Below are 18,828 nucleotides of genomic sequence, written 5' to 3'. Positions count from 1 at the left end.
AATCTTATTTGATGTCTGTGTCTGGGTCAAACAAATTTGTCAATTCATCGTGAAATGTGAATAGATTTCTGAAGATCGCCGAAAGTTTATTTAGTGATACAAAGGTGAAACAATATTATTTAGAAGACAGTGTAAATTTAAAACTTCTAAAATGAATATTACCTCAGCTGCGGGGATAATATCCCTGCTGGATGAACCGATGCACGAAGTGAAGGAGTTCGCCCTGAAAAGATTAGATACCATTGTTGATGAATTTTGGCCTGAAATATCTGAATCAATTGAGAAGATCGAGATTTTACATGAAGACAAAGTCTTTTCGCAGCATCAGTTAGCTGCTTTGGTAGCGAGTAAAGTGTACTACCACTTGGGTGCTTTTGAAGATTCGCTTACGTATGCGTTGGGAGCAGGTGATCTCTTCGATGTCAACGCAAGGAACGAGTATGTGGACACTACTATTGCAAAGGCAATCGACTTTTATACACAGAAACGTAAGGCATTGTTCGTGGACAGTGCGGCGGAGACAATCGATCCAAGATTGGAGGCGATAGTCAATCGTATGTTCCAGAGATGTTTGGATGATGGTCAGTACAGACAGGCCTTGGGGCTGGCCCTGGAAACACGACGGATGGATGTATTCGAACAGTCCATTATGAAATCTGATGATATACCAGGTAATATTATGAATGACTTTTGTTTAATGTATTATGTCCTTTGTCTGTAATCATTTTCAAACAAATTTTGTTTGAACATGGAAGTTAAACATGTAAATAAGTGTAATGTAAAAATGCATAAACCTGATATAAAATAAAACTTTGTATGGGCTAGGGCTAGTGTACATTTCCTATACATTTTTAACTTACTTTTACTAGTATGAGTAGGTAAATATTATAAAATTCACTTTGGAAAATGTTGGTCATTAAATTTCATTGGTATTATTATTTTTACTTGCATCAGAATTAAACTTTTAGAAATATTTAAATCATGAATTTAATGCACTATTATTTTGATTTCAGGAATGCTTCAGTATGCTTTCCAAGTGGCGATGAGCCTTCTTCAAAACCGTGGCTTCCGCAGCACAGTCCTCCGATCCCTTGTTGGCCTGTACAGGGGTTTGAACATCCCCGACTATGTCAACATGTGCCAATGTTTAATTTTCCTTGAAGATCCACTATCAGTGGCTGAAATCCTTGACAAATTGACACATGGACCTCAAGAATCTGTCCTTATGGCATATCAAATTGCGTTTGATTTGTACGATTCAGCCACACAACAGTTCTTAGGCAGGGTATTGCAAGCTCTCAGAGTCACAGCACCCATTCCCAGTGCTCTTGGTGGTAAACCTCAACCTCAAGGTGGACCTTTCCCTGAAGCATCCATGGAAGTAGATCAAGCCCCAGCAGAAGAAACAAAGAAGCCAGAGAGAGATATAGAAAGTCTTAATGATGAGGAAAAAGAACATCAAAAGAGGGTAGAAAAATTAATATCAATATTGGGAGGTGATGTGTCAATAGGGTTACAACTACAGTTCTTAATTAGGTCAAATCATGCAGATATGCTCATCCTCAAAAACACAAAAGATGCAATCAGAGTATCAATTTGCCACACAGCAACAGTTATTGCTAATGCATTCATGCATGCAGGAACAACAAGTGACCAGTTCTTAAGGGATAATTTAGAATGGCTGGCTCGGGCAACAAATTGGGCCAAACTTACTGTTACAGCATCACTTGGTGTGATTCACAGAGGTCATGAGAATGAATCACTTGCTCTAATGCAATCTTATTTACCTAAAGAAGCTGGCCCTTCTTCAGGTTACTCAGAGGGTGGTGGTCTTTATGCACTTGGATTGATCCACGCCAACCATGGTGCAAACATCATTGACTATCTTTTAACACAATTAAAAGATGCTCAAAATGAAATGGTGCGACATGGTGGTTGCTTAGGTCTTGGATTAGCAGCCATGGGTACACATAGACAGGACGTCTATGAACAACTGAAGTTCAATTTGTATCAAGATGATGCTGTAACTGGTGAAGCTGCAGGTATCGCTATGGGAATGGTAATGTTGGGTTCCAGACATGCAGCTGCTATTGAAGATATGGTTGCATATGCACAAGAAACACAGCACGAAAAGATCTTGCGTGGTTTAGCCGTCGGTATTTCATTTACGATGTATGGACGTCTTGAAGAAGCTGATGCTCTAGTTCAGCAGTTGTTGAGAGATAAGGATCCTTTATTGCGTCGCGCTGGTTGCTACACTATCGCAACTGCGTACTGTGGTACTGGAAACAACGACTCGATCCGTACGCTACTTCACGTCGCTGTATCTGACGTAAATGATGACGTACGTCGGGCAGCTGTAACCGCTCTTGGGTTCTTATTGTTCAGAACACCAGAGCAATGTCCATCAGTTGTGTCACTGTTGGCTGAATCTTACAATCCTCATGTCCGTTATGGCGCTGCTATGGCTTTGGGTATTGCCTGCGCTGGAACTGGAAACCGTGAAGCAATCGGTCTACTAGAGCCCATGGTCAAATTTGATCCCGTAAACTTTGTGCGCCAAGGAGCGCTTATTGCTTCGGCCATGATTCTTATCCAACAAACTGAAGCATTGTGCCCGAAAGTGACCTATTTCCGCCAGCTTTATGCTCAAGTGATTTCCAATAAGCATGAAGATGTAATGGCTAAGTTTGGAGCTATTCTGGCACAGGGAATAATTGACGCTGGTGGACGAAACGTGACAGTTTCCCTGCAAAATAGAACTGGGCATATGAATATGCTGGCTGTTGTAGGCATGCTGGTATTTACACAATATTGGTACTGGTTCCCACTGGCCCATTGCCTATCTTTGGCATTTACTCCAACCTGCCTTATTGCACTTAACTCTGACTTAAAGATGCCTCAGCTGGAACTAAAGTCGAACGCGAAGCCTTCACTCTATGCGTATCCAGCTCCATTGGAAGAAAAGAAGCGAGAGGAAAGAGAGAGAGTTACTACTGCCGTATTGAGTATCGCTGCAGCGCGAGCGAGAAGGCGCGCGCACGGTACCGATGGTTCATCCAGTTTGACGTCATCATCAACATCTAAAATGGATGTCGATGAGGAAGAAAAGAAACCATCTAAATCACCAAATCCCAACATAACAGTTCACGGAAAGTCTGATAAAGAGGCATCTAGTTCTAAGGATGTGAAGAAGGAAGAGAAAGAAGGTGAAGCCGAAAAAGAAACAAAGGAAAAGAAGGAGCCTGAACCGAACTTCGAGATTCTAAGCAATCCTGCCAGGGTTATGCGTCAACAATTGAAGGGGCTCTCTGTAGTCGACGGATCTGGATACACGCCGCTCAAAGACGTGACCATCGGCGGTATTGTGATGCTCAATCACTCTGGCGATGGCGAACAAGTTCTCGTTGAACCGGTCGCAGCTTTCGGTCCCAAAACTGAGGAGGAAAAGGAACCGGAGCCACCAGAACCTTTTGAATACTTAGATGATTAGAACATTAATTGATTATAACTACCGTGTTATTATTATATGAAATAAACATGAATATAAATTGTAAAAGTACACAAAACTAACAAGTCAAAATTATTGTGCTTCGATTTTCACAAATAAATAATTCTGATTTTAAAATTTTGTTTTTTATTAAAAATTCTATGAACATGTGGAGTCGGATGAGTTGGATCCAATTGAAAAATAATTTTATAATACAGGACCTTTTGCTGATGATTTTCGTTGTGACGAGATTAAACGTATAATAATAATAATAATAAACACTTTATTGCACACACAAACAAAACAAAATCAAACAAAAAATACAACAAAGTAATTTAGAGCGGTACAAAATAGGCGGCCTTATCGCTAAGAAGCGATGTCTTCCAGGCAACCTTAGGATATAGGAAAAGTTTGCATAAAAATAAACAATTGGAAAGTAGAAGGAGCATAGCGAAACATAATAAAAGGTGCAAATAAAAGTAGTAAATAGATACATAAATACAAATATTAAAATATACATAGCGAATAAAGAAAAAGAACAGGATAAGAGTAACTAAGTAAGATAGATAAGAAAGAATGAAACATTTAAACGTCAGTTGTGAAGATAATGCTGTTTGACTTGATATTTAAAAGAGCTTATAGATTGAGCTTTCCTGATGTTTAATGGGAGCGAGTTCCACAACCTTACAGCTTGCACGGTAAAGGAAGCATCGTAAAAACGGGTTTTGTGAGCGGGCATGCGAAGCGTAAGGTTGTCCAAGGAGCGTAGATCGAGTTCATGGGAAGAACCCAAGAACACGAATCTGTTTTTAAGGTAGGATGGGGATCTAGGATCAAAAAGGATATTGTAAAGAAGGGAAAGGATGTGAGCATTCCGGCGAAGTCGGATGGGCAGCCAATTGAGTTTCGAGCGATATTCGGAGATATGGTCATATTTGCGCAAACCAAAGATGAATCTGATTGCAAAATTTTGAAGTCGTTCTAATTTATTAAGTAGCTCCTCATTAAGGTCTGGAAAGCATGCATCACCATAATCAAGGATAGAAAGCAACAGAGACTGCGCCAGCACAATCTTCGTAGGAACAGGTAAAAAGTTGCGCAGTCGACGTAAAGAGGAGGTAACTCCAAAAATCTTACGACTTACTTGTTTAATGTGTTCAGTCCAAGACAAGCTTTGATCGATATAAATACCGAGATTTTTAACAGAAGTACTATAAGGAACTGGGACTCCATCGATTGAAATATGAGCCAAATCCGAAAAACAAATCTTTGAAAGGAAATGAGAACTGCCTAAAATTATAACTTGGGTCTTTTCAGGGTTTAATTTGAGACCATAGGCGTGAGTCCAGTCGACAATGGATTGAAGATCAGTGTTGATGCGAGTAATTGCTTCTTCAAGATTTTCCATTGACGAATGGGTATAAATTTGTAGATCGTCTGCATACAGATGGTAGAGAGAAGATAATTTAGAAGAAATAGAGTTGATAAAAATACTAAAAAGGAGGGGTGACAACACGCCGCCTTGAGGTACGCCAGCAGAAACATCAGACCAAGAGGAATAAGATTCATCTACTCTAACGCGCTGCCGACGACCCTGCAAGTAGCTACGAAACCAACCAACCACCGCAGGAGATACGTTAAGAGAACTAAGCAGAGCCAACAGGATATCAAAGTCAACGGTGTTGAAGGCATTAGAGAAATCGAGGAGAGCAAGGATAGTTAGCTGCTTATTGTCCATTGCCATACGAATATCCTCTGTAACTTTGACAAGAGCAGTAACCGTGCTATGACCCGTCCGAAACCCTGATTGAAAAGGATCTAAGAGGGAATTATAGTTCAGAAAGGAGCACAGCTGTTAATGAACTAACCTTTCTAGAACTTTAGATAGGAATGGGAGAACGGAAATAGGACGAAAATCGGAGAAATTAGATGGATTATTTTTTTTAGGGAGTGGAATGATGAACGCATCTTTCCAGGTCTGAGGAAAAGAACTCGAAGATAGGGAGAAATTAAGGATGTGGGTAAGTATGGGAAGGATAATATCAAGAATGGGTAGAATCATAGCACGGCCAATACCATCACAGCCGAGGGCATTCGAGGCGATGGCCAAAGTATTCTTCTTAACGTCACTGGCAGTGAAAGGTACAAGAACGAACGGAGGAGAATCAGGAGTTTGCATGGTGGAAAGAAGTTCAATGGTATCGGTTTTAGTTTTACAGTCCAAAGTAGACATTGACGATGAGAAATGTTTGTTAAGGTGATCTAAATTTAAATTTACGGGAAGTGAGTTATTCTGCGATTTACCAACTCCAAGCGTTTTTAAGAATTTCCAAGTAACTGAAGTGTTGCCGCTCTCAACGGATTTGTGAATGTGGCGTCGTTGTGCATCTCTACACATCGTATTACAGCGATTACGAATAGCTTTATATTTTTCTCGATTGGAGTCCGAGTTATTCAGTTTAAATTTGGCTTTCGCCAGATTTTTTTTGTGAACAACGGATCTAAGTTCATCTGTTAGCCATGGAGCAGGACAATGCTTAATTTTAACTGCTTTAATTGGTGCATGGTTGTCGTACAATTGTGTTAACAGTACTTAAATTAAAAGCGGACACCTTGGAGTCTATGCAGTTGACAGATGTGACAGGTGACCAGTCAATTTTTTGAGCATCATCACACAGACGCTCAACATCCATTCCTCGAAAACTGCGCTGTAACAATACTTTGTTAGACTACAAGCCCGCATAGGACAAAAATATGGGTCAAATGAACCACCAGGGGACATATCTAGAACGATAGCAGAGCAAAAAATAATAAGATTCATCACTATGCCGTCACTTGTAAGCTGTCCAACTGAGTGCAGATGAGAATTGAAAAGTACAGGTAGACTCGGTAAATTTTGGTCATATATTTTTGTACGGCATTCTTAACCATCGATAGATCCATTAAAAATAATAAGAAACCGCTCAGTGCCGTACAAAAATGGTGGTCCACCAAGTCGGAATTTTTATTTAATTTCCGAGAGTTACCGGGGGTAAATTTGGTCATTTGACCATGTACGGCATCTGTGTCATACTATTGCTATACTGCTTTTAATCCATTATTCCTCAACGCCGTACAAAAATCATGGGGACAAGGGGAAAAAATCGAGAGTTGTAATCCCCTCTCTTTCCCCACTCCAGGGGGTCATTTGACACAACACGAAATAAATTTATTTTTAAAGTATTTTATGCATAGATAATATTTTTTCATGTGCCGTACATTTTCGTTGGTTCAAAGGGGAAAAATCTGAAAAAGAAAAAAATCCATATAACGAAATGTTTGCTTTATATTTTTATAATAAAATATAAATATACATTAATATTAAGAAGCTCGAGGTGGTTAATTATCACCTTGGAAAGTCGGAGTCAGGTGGAATGGACTCCGTTAAATTGATGAACTAATAAAAAAGCTATGAACGAAAAGATGTGAATTATATGCAATCAGCCCATGAATACAGGTAAAGTCACAAGCAAATGCTAGTAATATATACATATTCAAAATGTACAAGTAAAGCGCTTCCAAATGATACCAAACACTGCATATTTATCTTAACTTTATTTTTTTACTCTGTATGTTTTGTCCGCTAGAGGGCGCCACATTAGATTTTGTGAAACCCCATATAGCCATTAGCTAGCTGGTCGCTGGTTATCCAGTGAACAATTCAGACGCTTCTAATGATATGTCATTTGTCGAATTCTGATAAGTAGTTTAGAAGTTACGAGGGAATAGATGAACATACATACATGACCTGTAAACAACCATAACCCTCCTTTTGCTTTGCCGTAGTTGGGTAAAAATATGTTAATGCCGTACTGTATCAAATGGCCATAAAGCACCCTTAAAATTGTAGCTTTCGTCGCTTTCATCAGCCTAAAAGATGTGGTCTGCACAAAAATGTACGGCATCGTTTTTTCCTAATTTATCTATGTTAATACTATTTAAAACAACGAATAAAGTGTAGAAAACTATTATATTTCATTAATCTACGATGTTTAAACTTTTACAAAATTTCTGGTTTTGCATTTCTCTATAACTTTTTTTAGAACGGTTTCTTTTGAACGGCAATACTATACAACAATTGAATTTTACAATATCATGTTAAAAAAAAAGTTCCCGTACAGGGTCAAATGACCTTACAGCTCTTTATATCAAGAATTCGATGAAATTAAGATGATTATTGGTATACATTTAAAAGAACAATTATTTTTTGACGGCATTGCTTTTAATAGTACTTTTGAGTGCTAGATAATGTTTTGGAACCGAAGCCGTACTTAGTCAAATGACCCCCTGGAGTGGGGAAAGAGAGGGGATTGCAACTCTCGATTTTTTCCCCTTGTCCCCATGATTTTTGTACGGCGTTGTGGAATAATGGATTAAAAGCAGTATAGCAATAGTATGACACAGATGCCGTACATGGTCAAATGACCAAATTTACCCCCGGTAACTCTCGGAAATTAAATAAAAATTCCGACTTGGTGGACCACCATTTTTGTACGGCACTGAGCGGTTTCTTATTATTTTTAATGGATCTATCGATGGTTAAGAATGCCGTACAAAAATATATGACCAAAATTTACCGAGTCTACCTGTACTTTTCAATTCTCATCTGCACTCAGTTGGACAGCTTACAAGTGACGGCATAGTGATGAATCTTATTATTTTTTGCTCTGCTATCGTTCTAGATATGTCCCCTGGTGGTTCATTTGACCCATATTTTTGTCCTATGCGGGCTTGTAGTCTATGTGCTTTCTTTTCGGAGGACGAACACGGTAAGAAAGGAAGACAAGGTCGTGGAAAGAGAAAGCATCAGCAGTGCACTGACCGTGCTTGGAGACAAGATCAGGAGAGGAAATAGTAGTTAGACAAACTGTCGAAATAACGCGATCAAAGTTCCGCGGCAAAATTTACGTTCCGACATATTCGGCTGATATTATGATATAGGCTGTGGATATATTATGTATGAAACATGATAACCACGGAATTTCGCTAGCTTGCCTTCAGCATTGTAAGTTTAGAGTTATAATAGCAGATATTGTGAAAGAAACAATATAATTAAAACCTCCACCATAATAAGCACTCTGCATATAATAAATAATAGGTTCCGTAGTGGTTCTGTACATTTAAATATCAATCAATTTTAAAATAAAGAACAGCGTTGTTGTTTATTATATAATACTTTATCGAATATTTGAACAATTAAAAAACAACATTTTATAAAAAAAAAAACTAAATATAATTAATGTATGTTTATAGTCTGTTAATCCCCCTTTTTAGAAAATAATTACCATAGAAAATGTGCCAGGAATAAAGTCCTACGGCGAAGATATAAACGTCGGCCATGTTGGATAAAAAGGTCATGAGTTGCCGTCCGTTAAACTATGATTTGAACTATATAATATTAAATATTGGCTGTGATGAAACGAAGGATTGCATTGAATTACTTTACTAATGTGTGTGTAGAGTAACACACACACACTTCATACACCGCCGTCAAAACTGCACTAAATAGCTAAAAAACCATTATACATAATAGAGTAATACTTAAACTGTTCCCTACATTTTTGATACTGCTTCGTAAAATAAATAAATTAGCATTCATATTTAGCAATCAGCACAAACAACGGAGTGGTAATTCTATAACCCATTACTCATCTATTTCCTTAATTCTGGGGAAATCTGAATTAAATACTACTGGTAACGTTATTTTGATAGCAGCGCCGCGTCTACGCTACGCGTAGACACTCTGTCTACGACGCTACGCATATTTTGTGCCAACTGCTACTGTCAAGATGCTATCAGGTACTGTCAAGTTGACTTGACATTTGACAACATTGAACATACCTACTGCATTATAGTTACAAGAGGTTATGAAGAAAATTGCAATTTGAATTAAGCATTTCAACATTTCATCTGGTTCGAGCGTGTCGCAGATATAGTGTGTTCTTAATCTAACGATAAAAAAGTAATTTTCTGAAGCAAATTCATTTTTATCGTATTAAACATGGAACAATCGACCAAGTTAAACTGGGATCTGAAGTATGGTGAGTTAGCCAAAGACGAAGATTTCGTAAACAAATGCGAAAATCTCAAGGAGAATCTAATTGAAGTTCAACAAGTACTTGATAAACTTCTTCCGCTGAAATCACAATACGATAAAATGCCACTACCGGCACAAATTGAATTAGATTTGTTCCTTGCGTTCACTTTGAATTCTCTGCACTGGATCCATTTAAGAATACAGGGAATAGATCCGTCAACGACTCCTTTAATGCACGAGCTTCAACGAGTAAAGGCCGCTATTAAAAAATGGCAGGAGGTCCAGGATCGTGATAAGAGACCCACTATGGATATTGAGGCGGCCAAGAGGTTCATTAAGAGCGGTTTGTATGAACCATATCGCGCAACAGGCCAGCCGCAAAACAAAAAAATTAAATTCTCAGATGATTAAGCAATTTTGTTTTAAGAATTTACCTATTTAAAGACTGAGATATCAGAATATCTATTGTTAATTTGTTATATTTTGTCTTTTTGAAGACACTAGAATAAGTTTTGTTGCCAAGAGTTAACTCTTGAATTTTTAATTATTATATTTACATAACATAAAGACATACTAGATGTGCCTGGATATGTTTGTTTATAGTAATTAGTGTATGTGTACTCATATAAGTAATTAGTCTTAAGTATATGTTATGATGAATTATTGTTAGTTTTACACATCATCCATGTTTTGGATATAAATTAACTAATTCTAGTTAGGTAACCTGTAATACGAAATATTAATTTATAGAATTTTCAAACCGCCCATCACTGCACAATTATAATATACACAATTTGTATTTGTGGTTGTTATTGTACATGAATTCTTGTATACAATACTAGGAAAAAACTCACAAATTCTAGTCCAATATGTAAATAGTTTGGGGAAATTACCAAATAATAAAACAACTATATAAGAACATATTGATTTAATAAAAAGCCATTGGAGTGTATAATTTGTCCCAAGGAATGTTTGGAGTTTATGGGGTTTATAAATTAACATAAATCATTTCATAGTGTAAGATATAACGATAGTTATCTTAGCTGTAACATTTATACCAATATTGTAACTCTTTGTCTATGAATAAATAAAAAAATGTATTGTGTAGTTTCATTTTATCAACATTGTGTTTCTATAAAAATGATAATAGCTTCTTCCTCATTTTGTCAAAATTTTGTTCAATTGAAGAAGAGGTCTTCAAATTAACCCTTGGAAAACATAATTAAATTACTAAAATTTATCTAGTAATAAGTAATAGGTCCATCATCCGCTAACAAGCTACCCCAAATTATTAACCACTAAATCTTTAAAAATTCAATGATAAGCTGTGCATTTACCTTATAAAAACAAATAACATTTTCCGAAAATTCACCATGTGCCATCTAATCCCAAAAATAGAGGAAACACTATACATTTCAAACTAGCAAATAAAATAAACATACTTAATTATATTATTTTCATACATTTCACTGGAAAACACAATTTTTGAAAAATTTTATATTAATTTAAAATTTAGATCAACCTCCTTTTTTTTTTGTGGTGTCTCTCAATGTTAGCCAGAAGGGCTTCTACATTTTAACGCGGACGCGGGGGTGAACTGAAGGTTCACCCTGGTAGCGACATGCACAAGGACGGGATCAACCTCCTTCCAAGTGCAATAGTGAGTGAATTATTGCAAAGACAAAAATTGCTTTACGTTACATCTAAATAGGAAACAATTATTGCTATAAAATAATTCATAGTTTATTCAATAAATTTTTGATCAGTTGTTATTAATAGGCAAGTATCTCTATCAATAAAATTGATCATCATATTTGTACAAATTAATGTGGAAATTGTAAGCCTATTTATTAGGCTATCAGGTAAAATGAACATTAAAAACAATAATTAATATTCAATTAGGACAGACAATATATAAAGTGATATCAATAAGCTTATTTTAATATTTGTGCATTACCAAAGATGTGGCATGGCACACATTAAAAAATTCGAAATTTTATGCAAATAAATAAATAACTAATGACTTAAATTCCTCTTACAGCATGCAATGTGAGCATAAACTTCCCAACAGTTAAATTATTTGTAATTGATTCAAATATTATGTCTATCTTGTATGTATGTAACAACTTTAAAATATATTAGTTAACAATAAAAATGTTTATGACAAAAATCATGTGATATGCACTATTATTGCTATGGTTTGCTAGAAATTGATTTGTTCATTGCTTACATAAAATAGTTCATGCCCACTTCTAGCCTTTAGTAACTTGTTTTGACTAATATCATTTCTCCACCTGTAAAACTAAACCAGCTGCTGATATGTTATCCCCTGCGCCTGCAGTCAGCTGAGCCTCTGTACATATAAGTACTGGCGCTACACAAATTTCCACCTTATCCCCATCTAAATCTTCCTCCCAACACGCTACTGGCTTAGTCGGCTCGAAGAACACTCTACTATTGTTATCATTGTCAGTTGTCGTTGAGAAACTATCATCCAGTAATAATTTGGACTTATCAAGTGATATTTTCTGACTGTTGCAAACATATCTGTGTGCGGTCAATGAGGCTTTAGCAGCCGCAGCCTCTGTCCGTTTCCAATCTGAGTTCTTTACTGTTAAAATAGCTTGGTACGCTAATGTGTGCACGTGGATACGCGTAATTTTTCTTTTGCTATTGAATTCTATATTTTTCTGACGTATGAGATGGAATGTTTTTCGCATTTGGTCCAATGCAGTCGCTACACGTGGGTTAGAGTCGGCGACCACCATAACTTCGCCGTATTCTAGTACGTTGTATAAATTGGAGAGCTCTTGTTCGTTCATTCCTACCGAGTCAACAAATGGTAATACTTTTGTAGTCAAATGCATGAGAAGTTCCAAGTCTACGTAGCTTGCCATTTCGAAATGTGAGAGTGTGTTGAGAGGCTGTGATAGAATTTGTTCCTTGACTAGATATAATCTTTCTGCTCTCAAATCTGGAATATAAAAGGTTTTTTTTTATATAATATTGTGTGTAGGATTAAAGCATTTTCAGAAACATTGATTTTTGATACAATTTATTGGATTCAAATCTCATAAATTACTTTTTTTTAAAACAACATTCTAATAAATTACATGCAACGAAATAACTTTAAACTATTACATTTTTTTTTTCTAAATTACATATAAACGGAATATTTTACAAAAGGTGGCAGATAACAGTTTAAAATATTTTCCATATTGCTTTCAAATATCTAAAAAATGCAGTTTAGACCTAGCTGTCAAAAATATCCAATTAGGTATTTATTTTTGTGAGAATGAGTGGATGTTTGTTGCTCTTTCTCATAATTTTCAAGTAAAAAAAAATGCAAAAAGGTAGACGAAAATTGGAATTAACTTATAGTTATTTTGTTTTGTATGCAAGAGAAGTATAAGATACATAATCAAAACTTGGTTTACCTCTTCCATTCTGTTTAAACGGAAAATTATCCATCATTTGTAGCCCGCTTATAACAAGGAGATTTGGTGTGAACTTCACCAAATGTTCACCAAACTTCTCCAATGAACTTAACAGAGGATTATTCTCATCATTATGCATAATATATCTATTCGCTCGGGGAGATTTATATGCCCCAAATCGTTCATCAGCCTTGTACTCGAGTATCATGTGTATATCGTCTTTTACTTCTTCATTTGGTTCACCGCCAACTATTTCAATTTCTTTTGGAATGTAGGCTTTGAGTTTGTTACTCATTTTTGCGGCTAGCAACACTTTCCAGCCTTCCATGAAGAATCGTTTCGCCATCAATGGAGCATTGCCGCCAATCGCCCATCTTGTATCTGATAATTTTAATGCTTGTTCCACTAATTCGTCAAATAGTTCACTGTTGGACATGAATCGCCTGGAATTCAAAAATTATCACTTGAGTATTAAAGAATTTTGTTACTTTATGATCATGCAATAAAGTTCTTATACTATATGATAAGAATTTTGTATTATCAATACGAAAAAGATTCTTAATACAAATATTTTTTTATTTAATGTCAAATCAATTGTTCAAATATAATATATTTAAGATACATATAGATCAGATTATATTCCATATAAGTCAGCAGCAATTTTTAATAATTTCGAATAAATTTTATACCTTTTGTGAATAACAATAAGCTTTAGATAACTTGAAATACTCACTCTGCTGCAGCTCCATGTTTGAAAAAATAGGCAAAGCTTTTCAAGAATTCCTGCTTAGTAGTTATTTCGTTGAAATGATCGGGAGCCCCCTTCAAGTCCCTGTGGTCCAATAATGCTGTTGCATTAACAAATAAATCATGACAAGCCCCATAACCGAGCGCGACTTTCGGCTGATTTATACCGACACCAACCGAATTTTCCTTCTCCAAAAACAATAGGTGCTCCTTTACTGGAGATAACCTTACGTCGCCAATATCATTCTTCCTATAATACACTGCATATAACACAATACAGAAAGATAGAATCGAACCTAATTTGATCGGCGTTCCGGCCATTGTTGCTAATTATATATGAATGGATAAGTAACTGGAATGTATTGTACAGGTCTGTTTTATTGTTAACGATTCACGTCATCTCATTTTAATTTTAATGCGTAAATAATGAATTTGATGATTTTATTGTTTCAATGAAAAACACTCCACTTGGCTGACAACGCAACTCCTAATTTTGACTTGTGTCAACGTCAGCTGACATCTCTCACGACTGTCAAATTATTGTCTATTATTTTTTAAATGTCGTGTCGTGTGCGTAGTTTTTTTTTCTTGGGGCTTAAAAATTTTAATTAGCCCATTGGCATTTTTTCCGTAATTTTTAATATGCTTGGATAAATCAATACAATATGATATTTTCGGCGTGTAAAAGATATAATTCTATGAAACCACAAGTACCTAGATACAAAAACGAAAAAACTACCTATACTTTTCTTTCATATTGATTGTATACTAGCGGTCCGCCCCGGCTTCGCCCGTGGTACATGTTTACGTTTTCTCTACATAAGAACCATCCTCGTACTTCAAGGAATATAATAAAAAAAGAATTATCGAAATCGGTTCAGCCGTTCTCGAGTTATGCGCTTACCAACACATTTTGCGATTCATTTTTATATATAAGAAGATTAAGTATTTTATTTTGTATATGTACCTACCACAGAGCAAGTAATATAGTAGTACCTACCACAGTACCAACCACAGTACTGTGTACTCCTACCTAGCAATATTAATAATTATTACAATGAATAGTAAGTTTAGGTAAGTTTTCGGTCGTAAGATTTGAATTCATTCAGAATATGTATGTACATGTATTTTGATGTGAGATGATTTACATTTTACAGTATAATAGTGGGATGTTGGATGTTTTATCCGTCCTATTGAAACAGCCGCTTCATTATGCTTCGTTGATTATTGCAACTTGTAGCAGACGACCTTTAAAGGGCACGATATGGTTATAAATATGTTTAGTTCAAAATATAACTAATATCAGTATATTATTCACAGGACTATAAGTATATACGTGACTCAGTTCACGACTAGATTCAATAGTGGCACCTATGCCTTATATGGCGATTGACCAAAGAAGTACTCATAGACTGTTTTATGATCCAACTGATTGATTGATCACTTTATCGCTAATTTGCGACACCGTTTCCTCAAAATTGATTTATTTTTTTCAAGTACTTGTACATAGTTTTACCCGTATATATTATATTACTCTATGATAGTTTTACTGCACAGTTTCTTGTGTAATGTCGTTATACTGCTATAGTAGGTAGGTACTTATGAAATCTTAATTAGGTTACGAAAAGTAGTATTGTTAATTTTATCAATTCATGCCTTAATTCGTGCATTCAATTAATTTAACAAAAGAGGTTAATTTTAGTAAATTTATGGCTTTATGGCGAAAAATTATACCTTAGTATTATAGCGATATACCTACCTACCTACTTATTATTTATCAAAAATGTTATAAAATTTTTAAGATACTTACATATTCAAATTGTCTTTAGAAGCCCTTTCAAGTTGCAATAGACACGGCGCACCTAATGTATAAAAATGCTGCTGATGATGACTAGGTAAATATTTCCAAAATAATGAAACAGGAATTGGGAGGTGAAATACCCAATAATGCCAATTATCTACATTGCTTTTTTCAAAATACACTAACTACTGTATTGTTTGAATTACGTTTATCATTCAAATGCTTTTTTTATACACATAAATATCTACTTCTAATGAAGACTGAAGTAGGTTTAAAACATCTCTGAAGTTATTTATTACAAAATATCGTCCAGTAATCCAGTTGAAGTGGCGCCATATAAACGTTTATTACAAATGTCCGACACTCCCTCTAAATATATATCAAATCAAGTATTACTCAGAATAAATCAAGCAAACATCTCGTGTGTGAAACTAAACCGAATTACCTTTTATAGAAGTCAATCGATAAACTGTTATTTAAGTTTTAATAGAAGGTCGTATTGGATATAGGTGAATAGTTGATTCATGCTTTTTGTATTGTCTATGGCCAATGGATTTAATAATTATATAATCGTTATTTGCAGTACTTTAGTCCGTAAAATATCCAAGTACTTAAATAATATCTATGTACATGATAAATGATTGGATTAGGTACTTTTTAATTAATAGCAAATCCATTAACTAGTTAATAGCAAATACAATAAAGTAAAGCTTTCAATTCATCATTTTATGTTATCATCATCACTATCACTACTATGTAGATATAAAACAAAGTCGCTTTCTCTGTCCCTATGTCCCTATGTTAGTAGATGTTTAAAACTTAAAACTACGCAACGGATTTTGATGCGGCTTTTTTAAATAGAGAGTGATTCAAGAGCTTCTATGTTATTTATTATGTTTTAGACAAAGCGGGCGAAGCCGCGGGCGGAAAGCTAGTCTAAAATATAATTTATTTATTCAGTGTACATCAATATGTAATACATACTTATATTTGTATACCGGTATAAAATATTTGAATTAGATTTTCGTGGCGCCGCGTGCCCGCGTATTAAAAATAATAATAGGTACCTACATATATGTATCTAACTGGGATAAGATACGAAATCGCCCAAGTAAAGGCAATTTCATACACGGTGTATACCTAAGTATGTACATAGGACATTTTTGGTTGTAATTTCAACACATTCAACCGTTTCCCCTACAGGCTGAGTGTTTTCACTGAACTATTAATTGAGGTTAATTAAGTTTATTTCAAATAGTGGGAAAGCTGTAAACGCCTATCATTATTCAATTGAAATCGATTCTATTGCAAGTATTAAATACATCGTGAGAACAAACACAAACTGATTAATAGAAATAAAAATATTATCATAAAATCTACGAAGCAGCTTCTGGTTTTGCACTTACGTTTTAAAATATTAAAAGATTATTTACCTGTATATTTAAACATAGATTCTTTGAAATCATTATTGCTGAATCAAAAGATTTTAACAAGAATTCTTATAAGTAATAATGAAAAAAAAACCAACTGCTACTTTATGTAGAGTCTACTATTTACCTAGTCAATATTTACTATAATTACCTACGATGATAACCTACAAGAACACTTCATAGTTAAAATCCGTGCAGCGGTTTGGGCTGTATATACATTATACATATGTACTTAGTTACACTCGATAAACAAATCCCTTCTTCTTACGTAGTCGGGTACAAACAAACAGATATCACCTCTGCAGCATTAGAGGAAGATGTCTATCTCGTAGCCCTGAGTCTTCTCACCTCGATTCAGGTCTTGTTAAGATTGTGCTCAGAATAATGAAAATGGCTATGGAATTTTACATAAAACTTATGAATTGATTTTATACTTCAAGTAATTTTTTTTTATAGCTAATAATAGTTTTAGCACAATGTGTCAGACACCTGCGTTAGTAAATAAATAAGTACATATTATATCTCGATGAGTTAGTACCTAGTACCAACGTATTAGGTAGATACATAATAATTTTTAAGCTTAGATACTTTTTTATCTTAATCAGCTTATTTTCAGGACCAACATACCTGAATATATATCAAATAATACAGATCATTACGACCAACATGTATGAATGGCACATATTTTACTCGTAATTGTCAGCTGATGCCTGATTATGACTTCAATCAATCAGTATCACCTTAATTAACGGTAAACGCATCGAAAAAACAAATTAATACGCGAATCGTGTTAGTTATGCGTTGAAAACCGTTTTCTGATCTGAACGCGTCATTAGAACCGAGAAAAATATGATATACTGTGAACAGAAATCCTGTAGACGTGACTAGGTGGGTTTTTGCCTGGATTTTTTGAATGCTCATACATTTTAAAGGCTAAAAAATAATCGAGAAGTAACATAGCAGTTTTTGTATATAGGTAAGACGTTGGAAAATGATTTGTAAACAACCTTGAGTCTCCCAATTAGTAGCTTCTGGAATTCTCGAGACATATCTTTAGTCCTGTCACAGGATGCTTTCATCAATTTATCTTTTATTTATTTATTCTTTATAAATCTTTTATTTATTTATTTATTTATTTATGACACTTTATTGTACATATAACAGGAATTTAAAATAAGAGAATACATAAAATTGGAAAGTGTACAATAGGCGGCCTTATTGCTTAAAAGCAATCTCTTCCAGGCAACCATAAAAATCGTGTGATTTAATAAATTTTAGTCGTTACAGACATAGGATTTTGAAATCGTAGGTTAATTGTGCAAAGTATGTTTTATTTATTGATTAAAATTCGATTTTCAATTTAGATAAGACATTTTTTTTATTAATCGAAAGCATTTAACATTAGTTATATCAATACATATTAAGATGTGTGGTATTGTTTAACTAGGTACCTATAAATCATACGTTTTGATAACGCCGAGAAATAGAATAGGCTTTATAAGTGTTTTGAGTTTGAGGTCAGCATCATATAAAAAATAGAAGCTCAAGAATTAAAACATAATATGGCGACTTAAATTAAGCTCTTAAAGTAATTAACATGCATATAAATTGATCGTTTAAATAAATGTATACAGTTTAAAGTTTAAACTACCGCTTTTTCAAATATGCAGTACCTAAATTCAGAAGATTTTTCCTTTTTTAGGTTTTCTGAGAAAAAATGTATATGTAGTTACAACCTTTGGTTAAATAAATGTTATTTAAATATTTTTTCTTTTATTTCGCAATTAATGTTTGTAGACCGTGTTTTCTGATGGAATCCAGCGATAAAGAAGATTCAAAGGTAATTT

General features: G+C 34.8%; 3 protein-coding genes across 3 annotated transcripts; 2 read left to right on the top strand and 1 right to left on the bottom strand.

Annotated features, from left to right (window-relative positions):
• Nucleotides 1-5: 5 nt before the first annotated feature.
• Rpn2 (Regulatory particle non-ATPase 2) lies at nucleotides 6-3,628 on the top strand. Its single transcript, XM_089697549.1, has 2 exons — nucleotides 6-671; nucleotides 1,014-3,628. Exons 1-2 carry the CDS (start codon nucleotides 152-154, stop codon nucleotides 3,491-3,493), a joined length of 3,000 nt encoding a protein of 999 aa, XP_089553675.1. The 5' UTR covers nucleotides 6-151; the 3' UTR covers nucleotides 3,494-3,628.
• A 5,718-nt stretch (nucleotides 3,629-9,346) lies between these two features.
• Rrp47 (Ribosomal RNA processing 47) lies at nucleotides 9,347-10,666 on the top strand. Its single transcript, XM_089697548.1, has one exon. The coding sequence runs from the start codon at nucleotides 9,531-9,533 to the stop codon at nucleotides 9,975-9,977; it is 447 nt and encodes a 148-aa protein (XP_089553674.1). The 5' UTR covers nucleotides 9,347-9,530; the 3' UTR covers nucleotides 9,978-10,666.
• LOC149487254 (ADP-dependent glucokinase) lies at nucleotides 10,478-14,267 on the bottom strand. Its single transcript, XM_089697547.1, has 4 exons — nucleotides 13,737-14,267; nucleotides 13,004-13,446; nucleotides 11,209-12,540; nucleotides 10,478-11,088 (listed from the first exon to the last, which is right to left on the bottom strand). The coding sequence occupies exons 1-3, from the start codon at nucleotides 14,069-14,071 to the stop codon at nucleotides 11,849-11,851; spliced, it is 1,470 nt and encodes a 489-aa protein (XP_089553673.1). The 5' UTR covers nucleotides 14,072-14,267; the 3' UTR covers nucleotides 10,478-11,088; nucleotides 11,209-11,848.
• Between the last annotated feature and the right edge of the window lie 4,561 nt (nucleotides 14,268-18,828).

This window comes from Colias philodice, chromosome 7, assembly GCF_061535455.1.
Source record: "Colias philodice isolate Cphi_HAF_F1 chromosome 7, ilColPhil1 Martin Lab GWU primary, whole genome shotgun sequence".
NCBI lineage: Eukaryota > Metazoa > Arthropoda > Insecta > Lepidoptera > Pieridae > Colias > Colias philodice.
The sequence above is the reverse complement of the archived record's forward strand: the minus strand, read 5'-3'. Positions and strand labels throughout refer to the sequence as shown.

Excerpts from the sequence above, each read along its gene's own strand:
- LOC149487254 (XM_089697547.1), bottom strand. The coding sequence starts at position 14,071 with ATGGCCGGAACGCCGATCAAATTAGGTTCGATTCTATCTTTCTGTATT. Across the intron at positions 13,447-13,736 it reads AAACATGGAGCTGCAGCAGA|GCGATTCATGTCCAACAGTG; the intron begins GTGAGTATTTCA and ends TTTGAATTCCAG. Across the intron at positions 12,541-13,003 it reads GTTTAAACAGAATGGAAGAG|ATTTGAGAGCAGAAAGATTA; the intron begins GTAAACCAAGTT and ends TTTATATTCCAG.
- Rpn2 (XM_089697549.1), top strand. The coding sequence starts at position 152 with ATGAATATTACCTCAGCTGCGGGGATAATATCCCTGCTGGATGAACCG. Across the intron at positions 672-1,013 it reads GAAATCTGATGATATACCAG|GAATGCTTCAGTATGCTTTC; the intron begins GTAATATTATGA and ends TTTTGATTTCAG.
- Rrp47 (XM_089697548.1), top strand. The coding sequence starts at position 9,531 with ATGGAACAATCGACCAAGTTAAACTGGGATCTGAAGTATGGTGAGTTA.